This window comes from Thunnus maccoyii, chromosome 2 (genome assembly GCF_910596095.1).
Source record: "Thunnus maccoyii chromosome 2, fThuMac1.1, whole genome shotgun sequence".
NCBI classification, from domain to species: domain Eukaryota; kingdom Metazoa; phylum Chordata; class Actinopteri; order Scombriformes; family Scombridae; genus Thunnus; species Thunnus maccoyii.
The window spans coordinates 32,234,517-32,257,555 of NC_056534.1; the positions used below are offsets into that span (position 1 = coordinate 32,234,517).

At 41.4% G+C, this 23,039-nt stretch overlaps 3 protein-coding genes across 3 annotated transcripts; all 3 read right to left on the reverse strand.

Moving 5' to 3' along the window:
• Positions 1 to 1,541: 1,541 nt before the first annotated feature.
• On the reverse strand, positions 1,542 to 3,378 carry LOC121905228 (nucleoredoxin-like protein 1). The gene is made up of 3 exons (XM_042423333.1): positions 2,458 to 3,378; positions 2,031 to 2,120; positions 1,542 to 1,902 (listed from the first exon to the last, which is right to left on the reverse strand). Exons 1-3 carry the CDS (start codon positions 2,691 to 2,693, stop codon positions 1,542 to 1,544), a joined length of 687 nt encoding a protein of 228 aa, XP_042279267.1. The 5' UTR covers positions 2,694 to 3,378.
• A 1,304-nt stretch (positions 3,379 to 4,682) lies between these two features.
• LOC121883657 (nucleoredoxin-like protein 1) lies at positions 4,683 to 5,719 on the reverse strand. Its single transcript, XM_042392064.1, has 3 exons — positions 5,484 to 5,719; positions 5,282 to 5,371; positions 4,683 to 5,058 (listed from the first exon to the last, which is right to left on the reverse strand). The coding sequence occupies exons 1-3, from the start codon at positions 5,717 to 5,719 to the stop codon at positions 4,683 to 4,685; spliced, it is 702 nt and encodes a 233-aa protein (XP_042247998.1).
• A 3,582-nt stretch (positions 5,720 to 9,301) lies between these two features.
• Positions 9,302 to 22,406, reverse strand: LOC121912345 (procollagen galactosyltransferase 1-like). The gene is made up of 12 exons (XM_042434478.1): positions 22,089 to 22,406; positions 17,756 to 17,866; positions 17,557 to 17,674; positions 16,149 to 16,283; positions 14,602 to 14,806; positions 14,377 to 14,496; positions 13,650 to 13,726; positions 13,405 to 13,511; positions 12,886 to 13,018; positions 12,330 to 12,457; positions 11,361 to 11,567; positions 9,302 to 11,248 (listed from the first exon to the last, which is right to left on the reverse strand). Exons 1-12 carry the CDS (start codon positions 22,304 to 22,306, stop codon positions 10,978 to 10,980), a joined length of 1,830 nt encoding a protein of 609 aa, XP_042290412.1. The 5' UTR covers positions 22,307 to 22,406; the 3' UTR covers positions 9,302 to 10,977.
• Between the last annotated feature and the right edge of the window lie 633 nt (positions 22,407 to 23,039).

The following is a 23,039-nucleotide window of genomic DNA, read 5'->3' on the forward strand; positions in this document are numbered from 1 at the left end:
TCTGCGCTCGAGAGCGCGCGACGCGTGCGTGCGCACGTGTGTGTGCGTGTGCGTGCGTGCGTGTGTAAGTGTGCAGTGCCAGAGAGAGGCAGGGAGCGAGAGGTGGGCTTCGACTATATTATCAAGGTTTGTCTGACTGAGCAACAATAAGCTGCTGTGTAGGCAGGAAAGCAATATGGAATAAACAGCGGCTCATGTTTATTGAGGCCTCTGTGTCTTTTCCAGATCTGACCAGCTCGAATTTAGCTTTAGCATTTAACATTTCTCCCATGACAGGAGCATGATGAAAGGGGAGCTATTGTGTTTGGTGCACAGCCAGCAAGCACAGGCATTTGCAATAGTTCCATTAACCTTTGAAAGCGCTTTATCCAGAGCAGCCCTGAAAGAAAATATGGTCATTTTGTCCATCAGTCTGTAACACATAAATCATCATGTCACTGTCATTCATAACCTACCAATCACCCAATGACACTCCAGCCTCGTCATCTGTCACCACGTGCATTTTAACCCTAGTTATGCTCCTGCCAGTACTGTCATTACTCCTGAAATGCATAGAAGCACTCCACTGCTCTTAACATTTGCATGAGGCCTAATGGCAGCATATAGTTAAGGCTCAGGTCACTCAGAGGAGAGACTTGACTGGGGTCTTCCTCTAGCCTGCTGAGGGATCAGGAACTGTTACACACCAATTTGCCAATTTGAAGATCCTGACTGATGACATAAAAGCATCATCTATGCAGTTTACATGTGCGAGGAAGTGTTCAAAGGCTAAACACGACCCTTAGTGTGAAAGAAGATGAGTTACAGTCAAAGGAAATCACTGATTATGTAGAAAGCCAGTTTCTCCATAATTTCACTCGATTCACTTTGAATAGCACTGATTGCTTCATGTGTAGCCTATAAAGTGGAGCGAGACTTCATAAACACTCAAAGCACAACAGTCACTAACAAAATTATTTTAATGGCGCTGAATAATTCATTGATTTCACAATGTGCACGGTGTGTTTTGATTGGACGGTACAAATTATCATGTAGAAAAAGTGCAGTGCTGAGCTCTGTCGTTGAAGATGGGGAAATGGTTAGAGTAATTTCCTGGGTGTAATAAAACAAGCCGTAATGGCAAGACTTGGCTCAGAGCTAACCTTGGCTTGACTGTCTACTTGGCAGCATTCAAAGACTTTAAAGGCAGCCATTTCTAAGCTGAGGTCAGCATTGGTTAGCAGTATTTAGTGTTCCTTTAGATAGTGTTTTACATTACTTTTTATTGGTTGTTGGCATATCCACACCCAGTTAAACTGGGACTATGTTTACAGTGAGACCACAGCCATTGCTTTTTTAATAGAGAAGCAAAACTAGTCACAGTAGCATCAGTTTGACATTCATGAACAGGATGAGAAATGTCTGTATTTCCTGAAAGGGGTTTTGTTTGTGATGTATTGACAGCATGTGTAGAATCTCTGTGACAAAGCTTTTAATTACTAATCATGGCAACTTTTTGGGAAACCCTCACTCATGTCCTCTTGTTCCTGCTCTCATCATCATCATGGTGACCCCCCTCCCCTCTCGTCTTTTCCATCCACTCCTCCATCCTCCTCCGCATTCTCATCTCCACCTTCACCCCACCCTCTGCGCTTTTTCTTCTTCTTTTTCTTCTTGTCATCCTCCACCTTGTATTTCAGCCTTCTTACAGGGTCACTGAAGCTGCGCATGGACTTTTCCTCAAAGTCCTCGTTGATCATGAAGTTCCTGTCGATGAGCTCCGCTGCCTCCTGCCAGTTGCGGTAGCAGTCTGGGCCGAGGCGGAGGATCTCCTCCACTGCATTCGGGATGAGGATGGAGCAGTCAGGACGCAGGACCACCACTGTGGGCAGCTCCTCCACGTCAAACATGGCCTCCAGCTCCCTGTGGACACACGCACGCTGGCACACACATTTGCATGGAGCTAATGGATTTATACAGCTAGGTATATTTACATTACAATCATCCCACCAGCAGGTTGTGCATACAACTAGCTAGCCAGTCCCACACACCTCCTGTAGGGGTCCTCATAGGCCAGGAACAGGCACTTCTTTGGCAGCTCCTTGAGGAAGCTTTCTTGCTCTTCCTCTGATTGGTCCAAACTGACAAATAAAAGAAAAAAAAGAAAATCAATTTGCTGTGAGATATGAGATGAATCCAGGTGTCATGTTAGTTTGTTTATTCCTTTCCTCATGAGGATATTTGGTTCCTATAAAACTAGGAAATGACTGAGAAAAAGAAGGACTAAAAAAAATCACCCTGTCTGAGTATCGTCAGAATATATCAGGGTTGATGTGAGGAAAGGACGAGGACCGTGAGATTTTACTGGTCCTTATCATTACCAAGGGCTACAAGGTTGATGGGGGTAAGAGACATGGGTAAGCATATGGTTGACTGGATTAAGTGTAGGTTTTGAGAATAAATGTGTGTCTGTTATACCTAATGTACAGGAGAACCAGCTGAGCTGCGCGATCCACATAGAATTCATCTGTCAGACGTTTGAAGAAGTCGGTGAGCATGGGCGCAAACTGCTGGCAGCTCTCACATGCAGCAGAGGCGAAGAAGAGCATCAGGATGCGGTTCTGCAGGCGCATGGTGATCTCACGTTCTGTGTCCAGCTCATCCTGGTCCTTGTTGTTCTTCACCAGAACCCGGTCAACGAACAGATCCGCCATGATGAAGTGTCACAGTGAAGAGGACTGAGGATTAGGAAGTAATACTAATTTATGTACATTGGTTTAACAGGAACATCAGAAATGCACAACATATTGATAGTTTTGAAGGTTGTGAGGAGAAAACAACCATTAAAAACACATGAGAATACTTGGGGGAAAGTCTTGACATTTTTAAAGATTTATGTTGTCTGCTGTGTGGTTAAGATGAATTAATTAGTCTGTATGTTTCCACTCTGTCATACTTCTACACCTCCCATTAATCATATGAGCACATCTCGCTTGTGGTTAAATTGGATAATCCTCACAGTCGCTTACCTCTAACGGATATTATCTCCACTCGAGGTAGCAAATCCAAAAAGAGAACAGCTTTCCAAATATGTTTTTTTTTTCTTTTCAACTCTTCCTGAGTTGCACTTGAATCACTTCCAAGCCTGTCAGTTTGTATCACATTCACTCATTGACTGTGTCTCCTTCACCTTAATGGCAGAAGCTGCTCATTCCCCTTTTCCTTTGTGTGCCTGCACTCCCCCCCCCCCCCTCCTCCTCCTTCTCCTCTGTCTGAGAGGGAGGGATTGAGAGACAAGGTGACAGAGGGACAAGGGACATGAAGTGCTCACAGTGTTTTTGTGCGTGCAAGCACACGGCAGCTGAGCGAGCATAATGTGTGTGTGTGAGAATAAAGAGCTGAGAGACATGCCACAGTGAGACCTATATTATTCCATATCTAAAGGCGGAGCAGAACCACAGGGAATATCTGTCTGGTGATAGTTTGATTCACTCTGCAGTCACATCAATGACATACTGTACAGCCACAGTCTGTGTTAGGAGAATTTATTGGTTTTTGTAGATCAATACAACTTAAATTTAACCCTTTAGTAACAAAATAAAAGGTACCACAAGTGACACACCTTCAAGTAAGAATAGCAAAGTAATGCTAAAAAAAATAAATAACGTACATTTCAAACCTCATACATACAGGAGCAGGTGCCAGCACCTGAAATCTCTTTAAAGTAGCAATCTTTTTTACTTCTTTTTTTTTTTTTTTTTTTTTTTGGAGCCACCTGGGGGCATAAAAACTCCAGAGCAAGCAGACATACACATACATCTAGCAAACATGGAGCAACAAGAGCATTCAATTCTGGCCACCTGATGGATGTAAGCTCAATATTCACTCTCCTTTCAGCTCTGTTTTGATCTCCATCAAGCCCTCAGGATAATATGCAGGTGTCTAGCTTCCAGATGTTTGACCTTCTTTACCATCCACTCGCCATGTGGTGCAGGCTACAGTAGAGAGTTTACTACAAGCGGCACATTTCACATTACATGTAAAACACATCATTTGATCCAGTGAAACTGTTTTGAGGCATGTACTGTATGTTTCTGTGCACAACATTTGAAAACAGTGACATTTACTGTAACTTTTTTTTTTAAACTTATATACAGTAACTGACAGCAAAAACATGAGTCAGTCATTCGTTGACAGGCTGGTAAGAGTTAAAAAGACTGCATCATATTTTGAACATAGTAATAATATTCTTATTATATAATAATAGCTGAGCAAAAATGTATAATATTACAATAACAGTTGTAGAAGTATTCATAGTAACATTTTCTTAAAGATAAGTCAACTCAATTTTGTGTCAATCCTTTCAAAATTTTGTGTGTTCTGTGCAGGAAGGCCAGGAGCAAACCTGTCTTTTTTATTATGCTTCTACATGCCTCTACACTTTACTGACAGCAACAAAACAAAGGAGCTCTGTGCGGTGAGCATTCTTTAAGACTCTACTGTACCTGCCATTGCAGGCAGAGAAAATATGTCCTTAAGAGCCTGTGAAGAGGCTGTAGTATCAGTAACCACAAATAAAGTATTTAAGAGGGTGGACTTGAAGACGTGATGTAAGACAATTACTATCAAGATCAACAAGGTTTTGCCTTTTATATATATATATATATATATATACACATATATTCCCCTTTCATTCCTTTTCCTCATCTTCTCCTCCATGTTCCTTTATCTCCCTCCTTTCTCTTTGTATCCCACGCTCCCTCTTTCTCTTCCACCTCTTCATTTCCAGCTTTTCCCTTCCCCCATAACTTCCACCATCTCTTTTTCCTCTTGTCGTCCTCTGTTCTGTACTTGAGTCTCCTCACGGGGTCAGTGGCAGTACGCATATTTAGGTTGTCGAACTCCTCGTTGAGCATGAAGGTCCTCTCAACCAGCTCTGCTGACTCCTGCCAGTTGTGGAAACAGTCTGTACCGAAACGACAGATGTCCTGCACAGCATTTGGAGAGAGGACAGAGCAGTCAGGACGAAGGACCACTACTGTTGGTATGTCCTTCACCTTAAACATGGCCTGAAGTTCCCTGAAAAACAGAGAAACAACACAGGTATGACATTGTACTCGATTCATGTATAAACTATTAGTAATGTTATAATTTCGCTAGACTATGCATGATATTAGTGTGCTTTAAAGGACATACAGCCTAATGTAGCTTTAGAAACACACACTAACACAGGTTAAACACACATATATATTGTGAATAACACAAAAAAGAGTATTATCTCTCTCTTCCTCCATCCACCTACTTCCTGTATGGATCCTCAAAGGCCAAAAACAGAACCTTTTTGTGCATGTCTTTGAGGAATCTTTCCTGCTGCTCCTCTGATTGGTCCAAGCTGGAGAGAGGAGATGGAAATGGAAATCTTATGAATGATAAAACAGTGTAAATGTGGGGTTACACAGTCACATGTGTGCATCAAAGAGATAAAGGGAAGGAAAGATTGAGACCTGATGTAGATGAGAGTGAGCAGTTTCGGGTATTCGATATAAGCTGGATCTTTCAGTCTCTTAAAAAAATCATTCAAAACGGGTGCAAACTCCTGGCACTTTTCACTCTCAGCAGATGCAAAGAGCAGCAGCAAGATGCGGTTTTCAAGGATCGCGACAATCTCGCGCTCTGTGTTGAGCTCATCCTGGTCCCAGTTGTTCTCCACCAGGACATGGTTGAGGAACAGGTCCACCATGATGAAACGACAGCAGTAGGAAAGGGTTTAAAAGCCCACTGTGGAGAGAAGAGATGTTAAAAAATGGATTTGTTTACACACATACGCTACAATATTAATGTCTTATCTTATTATGACCAGAGCAGTACATTTCCTGCATTCAAGATGTATACCACCACAGGAAAATCCATAGTCAGATACAAAGTCAGAAACACTGTTCGATATCATCCAGAGATCATCTGAGATTTTCAGAGCAGCCCCAGGAGTTCAACTTTAGTCATTAGTGATTTCCTATATTTCCCAAAATGACCTTGAGCAACCCAAAGAGAACAAGTGTGAAGCTGTTGCAGCTGTGATCTATACATATATTTAAGAAAAGAAATCAGCTTTCCCAAAGTGAGAAAACACACAGTGCTGCTGCAGTGTAGTACGGCCTATCACAGTTTTAAAATCACAGGAATGATGTTCTGATTGTAACATGATGCATGACTACTGGTTCTTATTTTTCAATGCCTAAATGAAAATTAATCAAGCAAAGAAGAAAGAAAGAAAGTGAAATACGATACACATCGATATCTGATATCTGAGCCTTTTTATGTATGCATTTACTGTGTCATAAATAATGGAGAAACATATGTTTAATGATAATTATTTGGTGTTTTTAAAATCAAACTGCAATCAATATACCAAGTATACTGTAGGTGTCCAGTACGTCTTCTAATATTTAGCCTACATACGGCGCTCTTCACATGAAACTCATTTTCAGTGCAGGAGAGAAATCTCTCTAAGAACAAAAGTAGCTTTCATAACTGCGGTAGATTCAACTTGAGTTCAGTCACTATTGAAGTTTCCTGTTTTTAATTAGAGGAAGGTCAGAAACAAACATCATTTTGTGTTATTTATTTAAGAGATATACTGTATTCTTTTCTTTCTTATCCATTTAATTATCTTGTGACCCTTCAGACTGATCCTGTGACCCCTTGACTGCCAAGTAGAGTCTTTGGTGACGTGATGACAACTGACCCAACGTGATTCACTGATGGAGACTGTGAGATGCTGCTGAAAGCTCTGGAAAAAAAACTATAGGCAAACATTGTGTTAATATAATTTTGTAAAAGTCTAGAAAAGGACTGTGAGTAACTGAGACCACAATTTGCTGTTAATCATTTAGATGGAAGAAAAAGTGTTGATGCATGTCTGCACTTTCTGTAGCAATAACACTCAACCGGATTTTTAAAAAAAGGAATATAATGATCTCTTTATTTTAACAATTGAAACAGTTTTGGGTGGATTCTCCCTTTAACTGATTCTGCTCAGTGTCTTATTGATGTTAATTTATTTATGTTGCTGTCTACAGGACATACAGTCTCTATAGGTTACATTTGTTTTTGTAGTAACCATATCTAAAGACTACTTAGCAGCCCAGCCTGCCCTTCAGAATCAGGATGAACAAGGCATTTATGAGATGATGTTTTCCAAGAGCAGACTTATGGCTCAGAACAAAGAACCACATAAAAAATACATTTCAGATATAGAAATAAAGTTCAGGCTCAACAGCTCAGAAATGTGCTTTATCTGTCTCGGCCACCCTGTATTTTACTGTTGCAGCAGACGCTGCAGGCTGCGAATTGACACCGATAACCTCACAAATTAGATTTGGCTCTGTGGCTTTGAGCTGTGCCATATCTATTTGAGACTACAACTCTGGACTGAAACTTCCAAGGCTGATGTAGAAGAAATATGTTTGAAATTGAACAGCATTGGACCTTACCTGGAAAAAAAAGAGGATTTACTGTAACACTCAGAAAGGTCAGAGCTTAAATCCTACATTTGGAAAAGTTATTTCACAACCATCCAGTTCACTATTTGAAGCTCATCGATTGCACCTGATATATACTAGCGACAATGCCTTGTTTTGTTAGTAGCTAATTTAATAGGCCATCAATCTTGCTATGTGTAGTGGCAGCTGAATATACCCAAAGTAATTTACCTCACCTTGAAACTCCTTGACTCAAATATATTCCAAGTTTCTCTTGCCAGCCATTGTATTCTTTCCTTGATTTGTTTTCCTCTCTTACTCCGTTCCTCCTTCACTTTTTTCCTTTAAATCCTGTGAAGTTGTTATTTTACCAACACCTTTCACTGGCTCTTCACCCCTCTCTTTGTGATATGTTCAACTTGCACTCTGTGGTCTACCCGGGAGATTACAGATAGCTGTAGGTGTGGCAGTCCTGTAATTCAGGGGCAGAGGTTGTGCCTGTGTGTGTGTGTGTGTGGGCCTTAAAAACTCCAGCTCAACAGTAGCAATCTTATTACTTAAAGAGAAGAAGGGAGGGAGGAAGGATGAAGAAACAGGACAAATTGGATTGCAGAGGGAGGGCTGACATGTAGGTCAAGTGGTGAAAAGAAACAAAGAAAGAAACAAAGAGCGATTTTATTTCAGCATCAAGCGAGGCCTCCTAACCTGCCTCGACGTCCCAATCATGGCCAATAGGTGCTAGTTGGAGTCTTACTAATTACTGTCATTTATTTACCCCTCAGAGCATAATAATGATTCTTTTGCATCCTGTCATCAAGGTGATTTGACAGCCAGGATACGGAGCGTTGAGGAAATGAACTGAGAAAGTCGATAGTTTGAGTCGAGCCTGGTGCTAGTAAACCCCAGCAGGTGCTACTGTAGAAAAGTGGCTATTGATCTGCGGTGGCTCTTGCAGAAAATACCTGGCTTAATCTCAGAGAGAGGGGTGAGGTAAATATAGAGGTGGGGTGGGGGGGAGAGAGAGAGATCTAAAAGGATTAGTCTGAGTCACACAGACGTGTGCGACGGCACGTGGATGCACACGCGCACACACACAAACACGCAGGGCTTCCTCTGGTATAATAAACATAAACATACTGTGCACACATGTGCAAACACACAGAGACACACACCAAAGCTTTTTATCCCGTCAGTCCTCGGGGACATGCAACAGAACGGTGAAGATTTCTGCACAAAGTTATTGTAGTCACAGCCTGCTCTCATGCTGCACGTCCACACACACATACAGTCAGTTTCTCCCCAAGTAGTTGCAGGATATACTCTAATTTTAATCTTATTCAATGACAAACTACTGGAGAAAATGTTTGATGCAAATATCGTAGCATGGTCATGCATCATAGATAAATGGTGAAGAGATCATCAGTGTAAACAGTGAAGCAGGAGGAGTGATGGCAGCCTGCTGCAGCCCAAACTGACCATTATGTACGAGCAGGGCAGGCAAACACCAGCAGGCCCTAATTAAAAGGAATGTTTCCACTGGCTTGTGGGACGCTGATTTCTTATGCTGAAAAAAATAACTGCTGTGTGCCAAAAAAAGGAGGCAATTTTGATATTTTTGCCACTGTAGCTCTGGATAAAAATGAACTCAAAATCTGTACAGTGTTATTCCAACCATATACTTTCAAGTAAGCTTTGAGGTGCTGTCCCTCGTGTGTCTCCTTTTAGCTCGATCTATGTTCAATATAAAACACCACAACCAAACAAGCCTTTCATTATAAAGATTTTTATTTTTATCTTTGGTAAAAAAAAAAAAAAAGAGAGATAATTTGTAAACTTAGAAGAGAGACAAAACATGAAAAGTTACTAAAAATCTATATTCATTTTTTTTAACCGATGTTCAAACAAAATGCAACAAAAGTTTGGGTTAAAACTGCAACATGTGGAGAGAGGAAACTACACTAAACCAATGTACTGCTGCTGTCAAAGTGTGCAATTTTTTCATAACAAATGAAAGACGCTGATACATTCATGAGTGAAAAACATAAGTAAGGTTATTAAGTAAGAACCATATACAACATATAATAAATAACACACTGGCTACTTGGAGCGAACCTAAACAGCAAAGAAGCTGAGAGTCATTAGAGGAGAAGAGGATAGAGTAGTGGCTCCCAAACTGAGGATCGGGACCCCCACGAGGGGTCGCAAGATAAATCTGAAGGGTCAAAAGATGATTGACAGAAGAGAAAAATCTTCTAAACATTTTTTTCTTTGCTTTTGTTCTTGTAAATTACAGGATAATTTTACAGAAATCACTCTTTGGTAGAACTCATCACAGCCAGTAGACACATGCAACAGTCTTTCTTTTAAAGACATAATATGTAGCATTAAAATCTCTAAAAACAACTAAACCTATGTTATATATTTTGTTTAATTGTGTACTTACATTATCCCAAATGTTTCCAACAATGTTCAAACCCAGAGAAATCTTAAATTTTAATCAAGATAACGACTTGTTTCATTTGGTCGCCTGTCAACGGCGTCATATCCGCTTTAACCCCATCTATCTGCTATAACTTCAAGGGAAACACGGGAAAGACCAGATGATGAGTCAGAGAGTGAGGAAGGAACTCGACGAACTAGCCAGCTAGCCACTCTATTGTTTACGTTTGTTTGTATAGCTCACTCATGACGGAACATGATTATTCACTGCTGTTTGCTGTGCGTCCTGTCGCCGAAGCCGTCCCCGTAAAACGCAAACGTACTGGTGAACCAAACGACCCGAAGAGTTCTTCTTCTGTCTGAGTCACGCAAGATTGATTTTCAATTGACAATGGTGGTTGTTTAACAATGAAGACAACAACTCTCATGATCCCACGCTACTTGACAATGTCATCAAACTACGTCTTTTGTTATTATTTTGATTGGGAGACCCCCTCGCGGCAGAAATTACATATTGTGTGTTTAAGGGGTCACAAGGCAAAAAGGTTGTGAAATACTGAGACAGAGTATAACAAAGAATAACAAAGGCAACATTTTAGTACTTTTTGAGCTTTTTGTAATTCAGAGGATCCCATTTTTCACTCAAAACATATTGCAGCTTTAACATGTGACATTTTATTGATGTGAACACCAGCAGCTTCTTTTTTGTTTGGTAAATGCACTCAATAGAAAATGTATATGTGATGTAGTAGGGGGGAGGAGTCTGGGCAAATTTAGAAGAAAAATGGAACTAATAACGGACCAGGCTGTGGTCAAGGGATGAGCGTTGGATGCAATAAATAAAACGAAAGCTGCTAGCTGACTCTTCAAGAGTTAACTCGACATCTAACCTCGTCTCTTAGGAGAAAGGTCAAATAACAGAGAGAGAAATGTTTGAGAAATAGCACTTCATATGTCCAACTACTCTGCCTGTCCTCCCTCTTCCCCTGCATGCTGTTATTATACTCCTTCCCTCTTATCCATTTCCCCCAATATCACAGCTTTGTTCTCTCTCCCTCCTCCTCATGTCCTCTCTTCTTCATCACAGCTCTTCCCGTGCGCTCCAGTTCTCCAGTTCAGACTGCAGTACGTCAGAGTTCTTGGCCTCAAAGCTCAGCTTCTCCTGCTCCTGAGTTTTCCTCGACTTGGCTCGGTCCCAGTCAGTTCTCACCGTCTCGTTGTCCCAGACTACGGATGTCTCAGTGTCACTGATGTAGCCCGTGTCTCCTGTGTAATGGGTTGGATACACCAGAAGCGGCTCGGCGGAGAACGCATGCAGGTCCCGATGCTCAAAGTGGTCCATGTACTCTGAACTGATAAGTGAGAGGAACAGATTAACAAAGACGCCACAGGAGAGGAATCAAAAAGAGGAAATAGATGAGAAGAACAGAAAGAAGATGAAAGGAGCGGAAGGGTTATACTCACATCGGATGTTTATCATACATGACAGGAAGGAACTCATCGACAGGAAGCATCTTGGTCAGAGGCTCGGCCCTGAGGAGCTTCTGTGCTCCTTGTAATGACAACATGTAGCCTAACGTCCAGTAGGAGTAGTCAGCCTCTACCAGGTTGTGGATGTTTGGTACAGACTTCTCTGGATGGTCCACCTGCATTCGCTTCCGCCCGATATAACTGTTAAAAGTTAGGAGAGACAATAAATACTACAGATAGAAAACTTCCCAAGGGAAAAGTCACACCAGCATTTATATGAGTGAAATTCTGGACTGAAATCAGTTCACTTCAACTTAACTACACTCAAATGACGATTGCTGTGCACTGTGCTGTGCCAGTATCTCCATATATGATGGACTTTGTCATGCATGTGGTCTTTCCTTTCATTTTTATGTACAACTTATATAACTATTGACTTGAAGCTGGAGTGTGGGACTCTTGTCTCCCTTTTCTGGCAGTGAGAGAAATTACAAAAACACTGTCAGCACGTGCTCACGTCATTGGCTCCGCCATAGCCTACTCCGTAGCTACTGTTGCAGCTGTTAAACAGCAGGTTGAACACAGCTGCTCATCTTCTGTACTAATGATTAAACAGGCCTCCCTGTTAAATCCATCCATGTGCATCCAAGCCTTGGAAGTGCACAAACTTGCATCGTCCGTGCGTTTTACTTTGAATACTCCAATGCCAGGAATAGCTCCTTCCACTTTGCTATTATATGACAGTTCCTCTTTGGGTGAAATGCTGTGAATGTGAAAAAGCTGGAGCACAGAGCTTAGTAGTGGGATGCTAAGATGCATTATTCCCTCAAGTGTTTTCAGTATCTGATCAGGGGTGTCTGAGATATCATGTGTGACAGATGGACGGATTTCATTGTGGGAGGACAATAATCCTTTCTGTTTACTACGCTGTGTTTTCATTCTGTTCACTGAAGCAGCACTCACATGAGATCCCAGTCCAGCTTGTGTTTCGTCACCTCCTGCAGCAGTGCCTGAAGACGTCGTCTGAAGAACACCTCAAAGCGGAGGTCGTCCTCTATAACCAGGGAAGTGTGCAGACCACGATCTACTATCTACACATACACACATGTAGAACTTTTTCATTCCCTGTTGCATTAACTTGTAAGATGTGGTTAAACATATGTAATCTTGGTGGAATTTTTAATCTGAAATATAAAACAGCTACAGTTTGAAATACTGTGATGCAAAACGGAAACAAATGGAAACTCTTATATACAGTATGAGTACATTTTCTCAGATAATTTCCATTTGATAAAACTTAACTGTCTATACAGTAAAATCAAGCCATCCACAGATTTCTCATGGCACAACAGCAAGTTATTTCACACAAGGCTGGTATATTTATTGGAACATAAATAAAACAAAGTCATTACTCCCACCAAGCTGCCTTTCCTCACACAGACTGAGTTACTGTGTTTTTCAGTAGTAAATGTTATCTACCGGCAGACCCAGAGGCCTGAGGCCTGATCGAGCTCCTCACCTCCTTCCAGATGTTGTAATGAGAGAGGAAACAACCCAGTTCACCCTTAGTGAGAGGTCGACCATGATAAGGGTCTTTGTAACCCGGTAGCATCTTAATCCCCATGGACTCTATGTCAGTCTTGTTCAGAGCTCTGAGGGTGAGAGAGGGGATAAAAAAAAGAGATTACCGATGTAAACAATAAATATGTGGGTGTAATAATGGGATGAATACACAACTTGTGCACAAAAACATACAGGCCATGCTGGTGCCTTTTTACTCATTCTCACTGTTTTAAAAAAAGATAATCAATTATGTAAAACATGTCACAGTAACGATAACATTCCCTACTGTACATAGAGATTAGAGTTTCCTCACAAACAAGCTAAAATTATGTGGTTCAGGGAGTCTTTAAATGACAGCATGCACCCTGCGACTTTTCACCTGGTTGTTAGTATCAGCCCTGCCTACACTGCGTGTTGCAGTTGCACAAATGAGGAAGACACAGGCAGTGGGGGAGGAAGACGATTAGAAACGTACTTGCCATCCACAGCGGCAACAACCTTACAGCTGATCTCCTGCTCGTACAGTGTCCTTAACATTCGCTCACGACGGTCAGCTCTCCGAACCAGATTTATCATAAACACCTGGGTGCACACAAATGCAAAACCTCAAACACATGCTTAGGCTGCTGCGTGTGTGTGTGTGTGTGTGTGTGTGTGTGTGTGTGTGTGTGTGTGTGTGTGAGAGAGAGAGAGTGTGTGTGTGTGAGAGACTGTTTGTACCTCATCAAAGCCCATCTTGTTGGGCTGCTTGGGAGGAAGAGACAGGAAGCTGGAGGGCTCCAACGGAGGATTTTTCACTTTCAAAGAAAAATGGTGGAGGGTTACAAAGAGAATTTGTAATGTGTTACAACAGGGGTTCCCAAAACGTGGCCCAGGGATCCTCATGAGCTTCCCAGTGAGCTCCAAAAATGAGTCACAGTTTCACTGTTGCTTTAATTTTACAGAGTAGAATTTAGCAAAATGACAGTAAGGATATTTTATTATTATTAAACATTTTGTGGGTTTCACAACATATAATGTGACTAAGTTATGTTTATCAAAAGACTCTTTCAACCATAAATCTGATAACATGAAATCTACACAACTAATCTGCTATATTTCTTTGCACACACATTTCCTGTTGTATGCATCATTTGTAGTTTTCAATGCTTATCTGCCAACCTCTTAAATGGAAAAAATAGCAGTCTAATTAAGTAAGTTCTTTTACCAGAGGGATATGTTGTATTTCTATGTAGAAGCTTGTAACTCTAAAACTCATAACTTTATAGCTTTAGGCTACTTTCAAAGAACCAAAAAACTTTCATTGCAATGAGATATGATGAGGTCTAATCACACTTAGTGTCTATTTAGGTGCTCAATCATAAGTAAACTCACCCTTTTCCTAAAACTGTAGAACATAATCAAATAATTCAAATCTATCTGAGCTCTGTTTGACCTCTGGACTCACCCATGATCTCAAGCTGAGTGTGCAAGAAGCTATCTGCTTCATCCTGCAAAGTAGCGTGGGAGCGCATAGGAGCTGGGAAATATCCATAAGATTCTTTGTTGCACACATACATCTGCACATCTGAGAATGATGAAGGAGAGACAAAACAATGCTTACACATTGAACCAGAGAGAGAATTCACCAGCCCTCTTCATAACAAGTCAACCTGTGCTGCATTTGTCCCACCTGCCATGCGAGCTGAGTAGGCAAAGACAATGACATCATCCAGGGCCCAGCTGTACTCTGTGTGTGGCGGATAAAAAGCCAGCTGACGAGAGGCTTCTTTCCGTAGGTCCAACAGGTAGGTAGAGTGGACCATTGGTACAGCAAAACAGCCACGACGCTCCTGCTTACGGATGGGCATGTAGGCTGGTGTTCGCTTGTAGTAACCCTGCAGGGAGTGCACACAAACATTTCATAGTTATGCAAAATTTTCATCCAGCTTGTTGTTTCAACATGAACTATAAAGTTGGGGAGGACTTGATGTCAGGCAATTTGACTTGGCTGTATCCCAAATAGTCTATGAGAAGACTTTACAGGAAGACATATCTGTATATTTTACTACTAAATTACTAATAACATAACTTTGAATGTGAATATCATGAAATTGCAAGTGACTTCCTGAGTAATATCAACAAAGAGGAAAAGACATTGATAGTCATTGATTATTGCCTTTTGGCTAAAGGCCTATTTACTGTTATATAAGAATATCCTCTGTAAAGAAATCATAGAGGCAGACTCTTGTTTGGAGTTTGTTTATTGCATGCTCTTCCTGGACACTACCCTGATTTTAAGAGATGACTAATTGTAGGCATCCTCCATCGACAGAAATAGATCACAGACAGCTACGGTATGAAAGCACGATGTGCAAATATGCAGTGTGTGATACAGCAGCAAATTTGCTTAGTCATGATCATGTCAGCATAACCTTTGTTACAATTTTCTCTTCCACACTGTCTAATAACATGAAAAACCTGAACCATATCTGCAGCACAAATAGAGGCAGTGCCTGGTAAAGCCGGTGGTAACAGAGTGAGAAAGTGGAGCAAATCTATCAAATTAAATAACGCGCCGTGTGGATTATACACTATATAATCTACTGATATTACAAACATTAATCAAAGATAAACATTATTATGTTATATCAGATATTTTAAGTTTCAGATCGCCACTGAGTTTCATCGGCTCTCCACACAAAACAAATCATTTAATTTACAAATCATATTTACTTGAGTATAGAGCTGCAAATAACAATGATTTTCTTTTCTTAGTTGATCAGAAAATAATGAAATATATCGATCACCATTAGAGGAAATGTTCTTGAGCATTCATTCGAGGATTCACTTACATTTCAAGCAACAACATACTTGTAGCTATGCAATAGTAAGTTTATGGTATTTTTCACAAATAGTATGGTATACTGTAGTATAGAGTGTGACGCTAATGGGGCCAATTAACGGTAAATTGCAAAATCTAATCACCATCAAAATAGAGGCCATTCTTATTTTCTTTTTCAAAATACCAACTACATTCCTTAAAATCATGCATACATGTGGAAGGCTTAAAAACTTTATATAGTCCCTTTTATTTGTACGTTTTTTCTTAGGAAGAAAACACTGAAAAATAAGTATCTTTTACCAACTTAACACAAGTTTGAAGGACATGCAAAGTGTACTTAAAGCTACTATACAGTTGCGAGGGGTGAACAACTCAAAACATAACATCTACAGTACCTGTGAAGTCATGCCGCACCAGAAGTTGGAGTACGCAGCTCTGGACTCTAACATTGGAGCTACGATGGTCTTGTTCTCTCTCATCAGTTTCCACAACACATCTGGATTGGTGAGCAGGTTGTCACAGTCAGCCACCTGCAGACAGGAGAAAAGGGCATCATATTGACATGAACTATCACACACACACTGTAGATGCACATACATGCACACAAAATGTCACGGCACTGCCATTCAATGAGTGATTGTAGCCGCTACTACATAATTTAATCATTGAGCACTGTGAGCATAAGCAGCTCCTTCCTATTCCCTCTCATCTCAAAGCTCTGTAATTTTAAACAAGCCTTGCCAACAGACTGCACTCATATTTTCAGCTGAGTGTTCTTTACTCTGGTATGTTTTGAATAACTGCTGCTCCGGGTCCAGAGAAGAACACTCTAGCAATACCAAACAACATTTAAACCTTCTGTATGTGTGTCTCACCAGGAACCACATATCTACTCCGACACATGAAGAGCGCTCCTAGAAAACCTGCATATTTCTTCTATCATAATTCTGTATTTGTCCAGATGGTTTTCATACAGCACCCACTGCCAATTTAAAGCTGAGGTCATTCTTAAACTGGCCTTATTTTCTTTATATTAGCACACAGTCCCACATGTCTCCCGGTGACTGAACTGTTTTATGATATTTTTGACCTCTTTTTCATTTCATATCATGACCATGAAAAAAATCATTTCTGATTGGCTGGCAGGTGCATGTTAAAAATCGTACATAAGGGGACCTAACACTCAGTCAAAATCAGCAGTTTAACCATCTCTAGATCGGTGCACATGGTATCTTAAACTGCAGGTAACCATAGCAACAACATTTATCCTCCATTGCCAGTAAACGCTCACTGGTTAAAGAAAACCCCTAACCATGAGTTAAACTGAATACAAACAACTGCAATATCATGTTGTGGTGTCTGTACTTCCACTCTCACCATTACTTTACTATACCATCATTACGCATTTGTGCTTATTTAAATATGTAACAAAGTAACAAAATTGCTAAATACAAATAAAGGCTCAGATATCATAGAGACAGTCTTTGAGAGTGTGCCTCTTTCCTTCTTTACAATCAGTTTTACGGAATGAAAACATTTAACAAATCTGCATTTGTGAGCAGTCATTAAAAATGTCAGCTTTAGTCATAAGCCATGGAATAAGTCACTTTGCTGCGCAATGACTAAGCTTTGGTTTCTCTTGTACATTTCTCTACAAGCACACATTGGATGGGTGGGTACTTAAAGCGTCTGTGCCATGAAGCAGCCCACTTCACATTTATCTCCTCTCACATCTGACCCTTTTTCAGAGACGGCAAAGAGAGTACATAATAACAAGAGGCTGTGAAGTGGATGATAACATACCAGGAGGTAGTCGGCCCAGATCTCACGGGCGGTGTCCAGCGCTGCCTGACGGAGCTTCATTATGTGTTCATAGCGGAGGCTATTCCAGTGTTTAGGCCCCGTCTCGTCCTCAAAGGCACTGAGACATATGCACAGACAGACCCATTCGATTATGTGCTCATCACACACATGTACACCCACACAAACTTATACACAGTACCTGGATTCATCGTCAGGTCTCCACTCCACATAGTGATAGTCATTCTGCACCTGGATGAGCCAATCTCTCAGGATGGCTGTGGTGTTATCTATGTTGTGATCTGTTGCCACCCTGTGGGAGGATGAAAGAGAAACCGAGAAGGAGAAAGAAAAACATTGAGTAAAGAGCATCTTGATCAGCGGCGTCGACTGTGCAAATGAGGTTACTTTGGCTTGGGGGGGGGGGGGTAGATATATGGAGTGTGTGTGCGGTTTTATATTAAAAATCATTATATTAGGGATGCACCGATCTGATACGATGGAACAGTTTCAATACAGATCTTATTAAAATGTGACTGATCCTCATAAAAACCGTTTCTTGGTCACTGTGGTTGTATAATCCATCTGCACTGGGCCACTGACAGAATTTTGACCCCCATAGCGATCCCTGTGCATGATATTGCCTTGTTTATGAATATCTGCCAGGGCTTATTATTCTGTCACTCAAACAGTATTCAGACTTTAGAAGCCTTGTTGTTTTCTTCTCTGCTCCATTAATTTATTGCAATAATATTAGTTACTTAAATCTTCATGTTACCTTACACATAAAAGAATGAACCCAATCAGTCCCATGCAGTGAGGTATGCAGATTTTAAATTGAGGAGGGACCTGTGACAAATCGGTGCTCGGTATTGGCCAATACCCCGATAGGAATCTGGGCTCTGATTAGAGCTGTGATGATTAATCGATCAACAGAAAATTAATTGTCGACTATTTTGATAACTGAATAACTGTTTAAGTCATTTTTTCAGGAAAAATGCCAAATATTTGCTGGTTGCAGCTTCTCAAATGTGAGAATTTTAAGCTAAGATTTGAAGAGATATTGACTCAGAAAATAACCATTAGTTGCAGCCCTATTTCAAAGCAAATACCTTGATGTCAGCATTACTGCTGCTTTAGGGACCACTATTAAATTCAGACAAAACTGAAGTTATCGTGCTTAGCCCTAAACACCTTAGAAACACATTATCTAATGATATAGCTACTCTGGATGGCATTACCCCGGCCTCCAGCACCACCGTAAGGAATCTGGGAGTTATCTTTGATCAGGATATGTCCTTCAACTCCCACATAAAACAAATTTCAAGGACTGCCTTTTTTCACTTATGTAATATTGCAAAAATCAGGCACATCCTGTCTCAAAAAGATGCAGAAAAACTAGTCCACACATTTGTTACTTCTAGGCCGGATTATTGCAATTCCTTATTACAGGCTGCCCTAACAAGTCTCTAAAGACTCTCCAGCCGGTCCAAAATACAGCTGCATCCCTCCTGACAAAAACTACAAAAACAGATCATATTTCTTGCAAAATTCAGAACAGAACTTAAAATCCCTCTCCTCACCTACAAAGCCCTTAATAGTCAAGCACCATCATATCTTAAAGAACTTATAGTACCCTATTACCCCACTAGAACACTGCACCCCCAGAATGCAGGCTTACTTGTTGGACTTCCCATGATGCAATGAGCTCCTCTCTCCTTCCCCTCCTCTCCATCTGTACGTATTCATGTACCATTAATGCATGTTACTAACATGGCTTCTTCCCCGGAGTTTTTGTGCTTTCTTGTCTCACAGGTTCCTTTAGATCAGGGTCGTGGATCCGCTAGTTATGGACGGCAGAGTCTGGACCGTGGCTGTGGGGACACCTTTCTCACGTGGTCGTGCTTGACGCCTATGCCTGCTATTATTATTATTAGTCATATTTATATTATTATTATTATTGTTATTGCTGTTATGCTTTTCTATGTCTCTCTCCCCTTCCCTCTTTCTCTCTCAATCCAACCGGTCAAGGCAGACGGCTGCCCATCTAGAGCCCGGTTCTGCTTGAGGTTTCTTCCTATTAAAGGAGAGTTTGTCCTTGCTGCTGTTGCCAAGTGCTTGCTCATGGGGGAATGTTGGGTCTCTGTAAATTAAAGAGTATGGTCTATACCTGTTCTATGTGAAAAGTGCCCTGAGATCACTTCTGTTGTGATTTGGCGCTATATAAATATGGAAAATGGAACTGAACTGAATTGAATTGAACTTCAAAATGATAGAATGTGATATAACGAGCAAACAAGTACAACGATTCACTGTTCATTGAATCAAGCTATAACACTCAACTAGGCTCAGAAAAATCGACATCTAAGATATACCTCCACATAAACAAATCCCAGACAGTCTCCCAGACTGTCTGGGATTTGTTAGTTATATCTTTGTCAGTTATATCTCAGGTGTTATATCTTTGTCAGTTATATCTCAGGTGTTATATCTTTGTCAGTTATATCTCAGGTGTTGGACTATACAGAATTTTATATTATTCTCTGCGAGAATTTTGCTGTGATTAGAGCAGAGTTGCACATCACTAATGTCGGGCGTGGACAGAGACGAACAAAGACAGACAATGGGGGCTGCAAAGGGGAGGAGTGGCATTCGTCTGCTGTCTGTGTTATCATAACAAATCTTAGCGTTTGTCAGGGAGGGGCGAGGGAGCAAGATAGAGAAGGAATGTGTAAATATGAGAGAGATGGATTTACTCTCCGACCCCGCCATGTGGTGAGTGACAGTCGGCGTGCTGCAGGTGTTAGTTTCCCATGTGTCTGTGATGTTTTAACACAGCAGTGCTGTCTCAGCACCTACATGTGACCGACTCACAGATCCATCTTCATCTAACCACCCCCCTCTATACATCTGCCTGACTTTCCCTCTCTGTTCGACAGACATGTCTGACTGCTGTGAAGTTCTGAATGAGCCATGGCAGTGAATAAAAAAGGGGCTGTGGAGAGGAAATATCTGGCTTAAATTGCCAGCAGCAGAACCATGCCCAAAGGATATGAGAAAGCTATGAAAGAGGCAGGGGGATGAGATATATGGAATGATATAATCCATCCTGCATGTCCCTGCAGAGCACACACTCATAAGCATAAGTCAGTCTGCATACGTGTGTGTGTGTGTACGTTGCCACTTGCCAGGTATTCCATCTTATCCTGTCTCGCTGATAGCTGCAGGTATCAACAGGTGGCCAGAGAAGCTCGGTTTATGTCTTTCACGCTGCATTTCAAAAACTTTTTAAATCTGTTCTTCGATGGAGTGAGCAGATATGTTGTAGATCAAACTAACCATGTAGAAAACTGAGCTCAGGCTGCCATATTGGTCTAGTAAGACTCAGGTTGGACTTCTGGCTCGGATACAAAGAAAAAAACTCAACATCCGGGCTGGTTTGTTGAAAGAGACACACAGACACCTGGATCCCTCTTTCTAGCTGACTTTCCTACTGAAAAAGGTTAAATTCAACAGTCAGATGAGGCAGAGAACCCTCTTTGATTAAAGAAACAATTAATAGCCTAGGGGTGAAGTATGTCTAATTTTCTTTCAAACTCACATACATGTAGGTACATTAAACACAAATCTGCTTGAGGCTATTGACATTTATTGCCTTTACATGGCCACTGGGTTGAAAAGAAATATAATCCAACCCGTCAGGTCTGAATGCTGATGAAAAGATTAGCTTAATCTTCAAAAACAGATCTACTGCCTGAGGTCAAAAAAAGAGGAGGAAGTGAGCAGCAGCTGAGACAAGAATAATCTGGAAAGGCTGGGGGCTGGGTGACAGAAAAAAAAATAGCTGGAGGTAAAAGAAGGTAAATCCGGCAGCGTGGCCATTTCATATAGCCTCACACAGAGTTTATTGTACCTGGATTACACATATTTTTATCGTTTTGGTGCCAATTTTGAAACATTTTAACAACACGGACTTTCTGTTCAGCAAAGCCTGCAAAACGAAGATGTGGAAGGAAACAGGGAGGGGAAAGAGAAGTAGAGGGAGGGGTATAAGGGGGGGAAACAGAGGGGCGATGAGACAAGATCTGTGACTGAATGGAACTTTTCATGGGCATGACTCTGCTGGCGCAACCCGCCCTCCGTACACCGCTCCCGGGGCTGAGTCCATAAAACACCCCGGGGCGTGTTGAGCCACGCTGCTTGAACCTCTATTCATTTCTTTTACCAGTGATTTGGTTTAATTATCAGTGAAGATAAAGCGCTCATACGTTTTCCTTCAATTAGATGATAACACAGCGTCACCGCCTGGCCAAAACTTATAAGCGCGCGCGCAAGCGCACGCAGAGTTTCCTCTGTTATTTCTGCTCGAGTTTGACGTGTCTCTGATGCTCCTCAATGACTTCACAGTGACGTGAAATCACACTTTGTCATACTTTATTGTCAATTTAGATTCCCTAAAAATACTTTTAAAGGTTTTAATAATTATGTGTGACTGCCTCGTGGTAATTTTAACAGTTTACAGCGATGACACTCACCACAGCGCAATGCGGTCCTTCGGGTAGTGCAGGCGCTCGATGGCTCCGAGGAACAGCGGCAGGGAGTGCGCCGAGTTGCGGCACACCAGCGCGATGACGACCCGGGGAGCGAGGAGCGGAGACTCGGGGCTCCAGCGCTCCTCGGGGAAATATCCCCGGCTCAGGCCCGGCAGGAGAACGAACAGCAGGGCCGGCAGCAGCGAGGTGACCCGGTGCATGGCAGGGAGAGACACTCGCTGGTGACGCGGCGGACAGAGAAGGGCGCAGAGGATGTAGAAGCTGATGGTCCCGCTGTTGTGTTATGCCGACAGTGGATACATGGCGGAGGAGCTGGCTGAATTAAAGGGCAGGTCTGGACTCGTTTAAGGGGAACTCGGTGTTCTTAAAAGACCGTCGTAGTCGGCACCCTTTCTGCGGCTCGTTTACATGGTGAAAATGAACCAAATCAGGGAGTTCCTGCCAGCTTTGGGATAGGATGAATTATATTTAATATAAATAATCTTTTGTATCCTTGAGGGCTAAGTAGACTATTAAGTTTCCTTGTGCAACATTCCGTCCTCCCCTTTAAGAAGAGCTCCAGCTGTAAAAGTAGACATGGGCGTGTCCATGTGTTTAATAGACTGCCGTCCGGTCACACCTCTGTTTGATATTAAAGTTACTTAGACACTGAACATTTAGATGGACGTTTCACTCATATGAAATTTATATGAACAGAATTAGTGGAGGTGGAAGAAGTATTCAGATCCTTTACTTAAGTAAAAGTATTAATACAACAATGTAAAAATACTCCATTACAAGTAAAAGTCCTGCATGAAAAATCCCACTCAAATAAAAGTACATAAGTATCATCAGCTTGATGTAGTTAAAGTATTGCAGTAAAAGTAGTGGTTTGGTCCCTATGACTGATATAGTCCTATTATTATATATGACATCATTAGATTATTAATACTG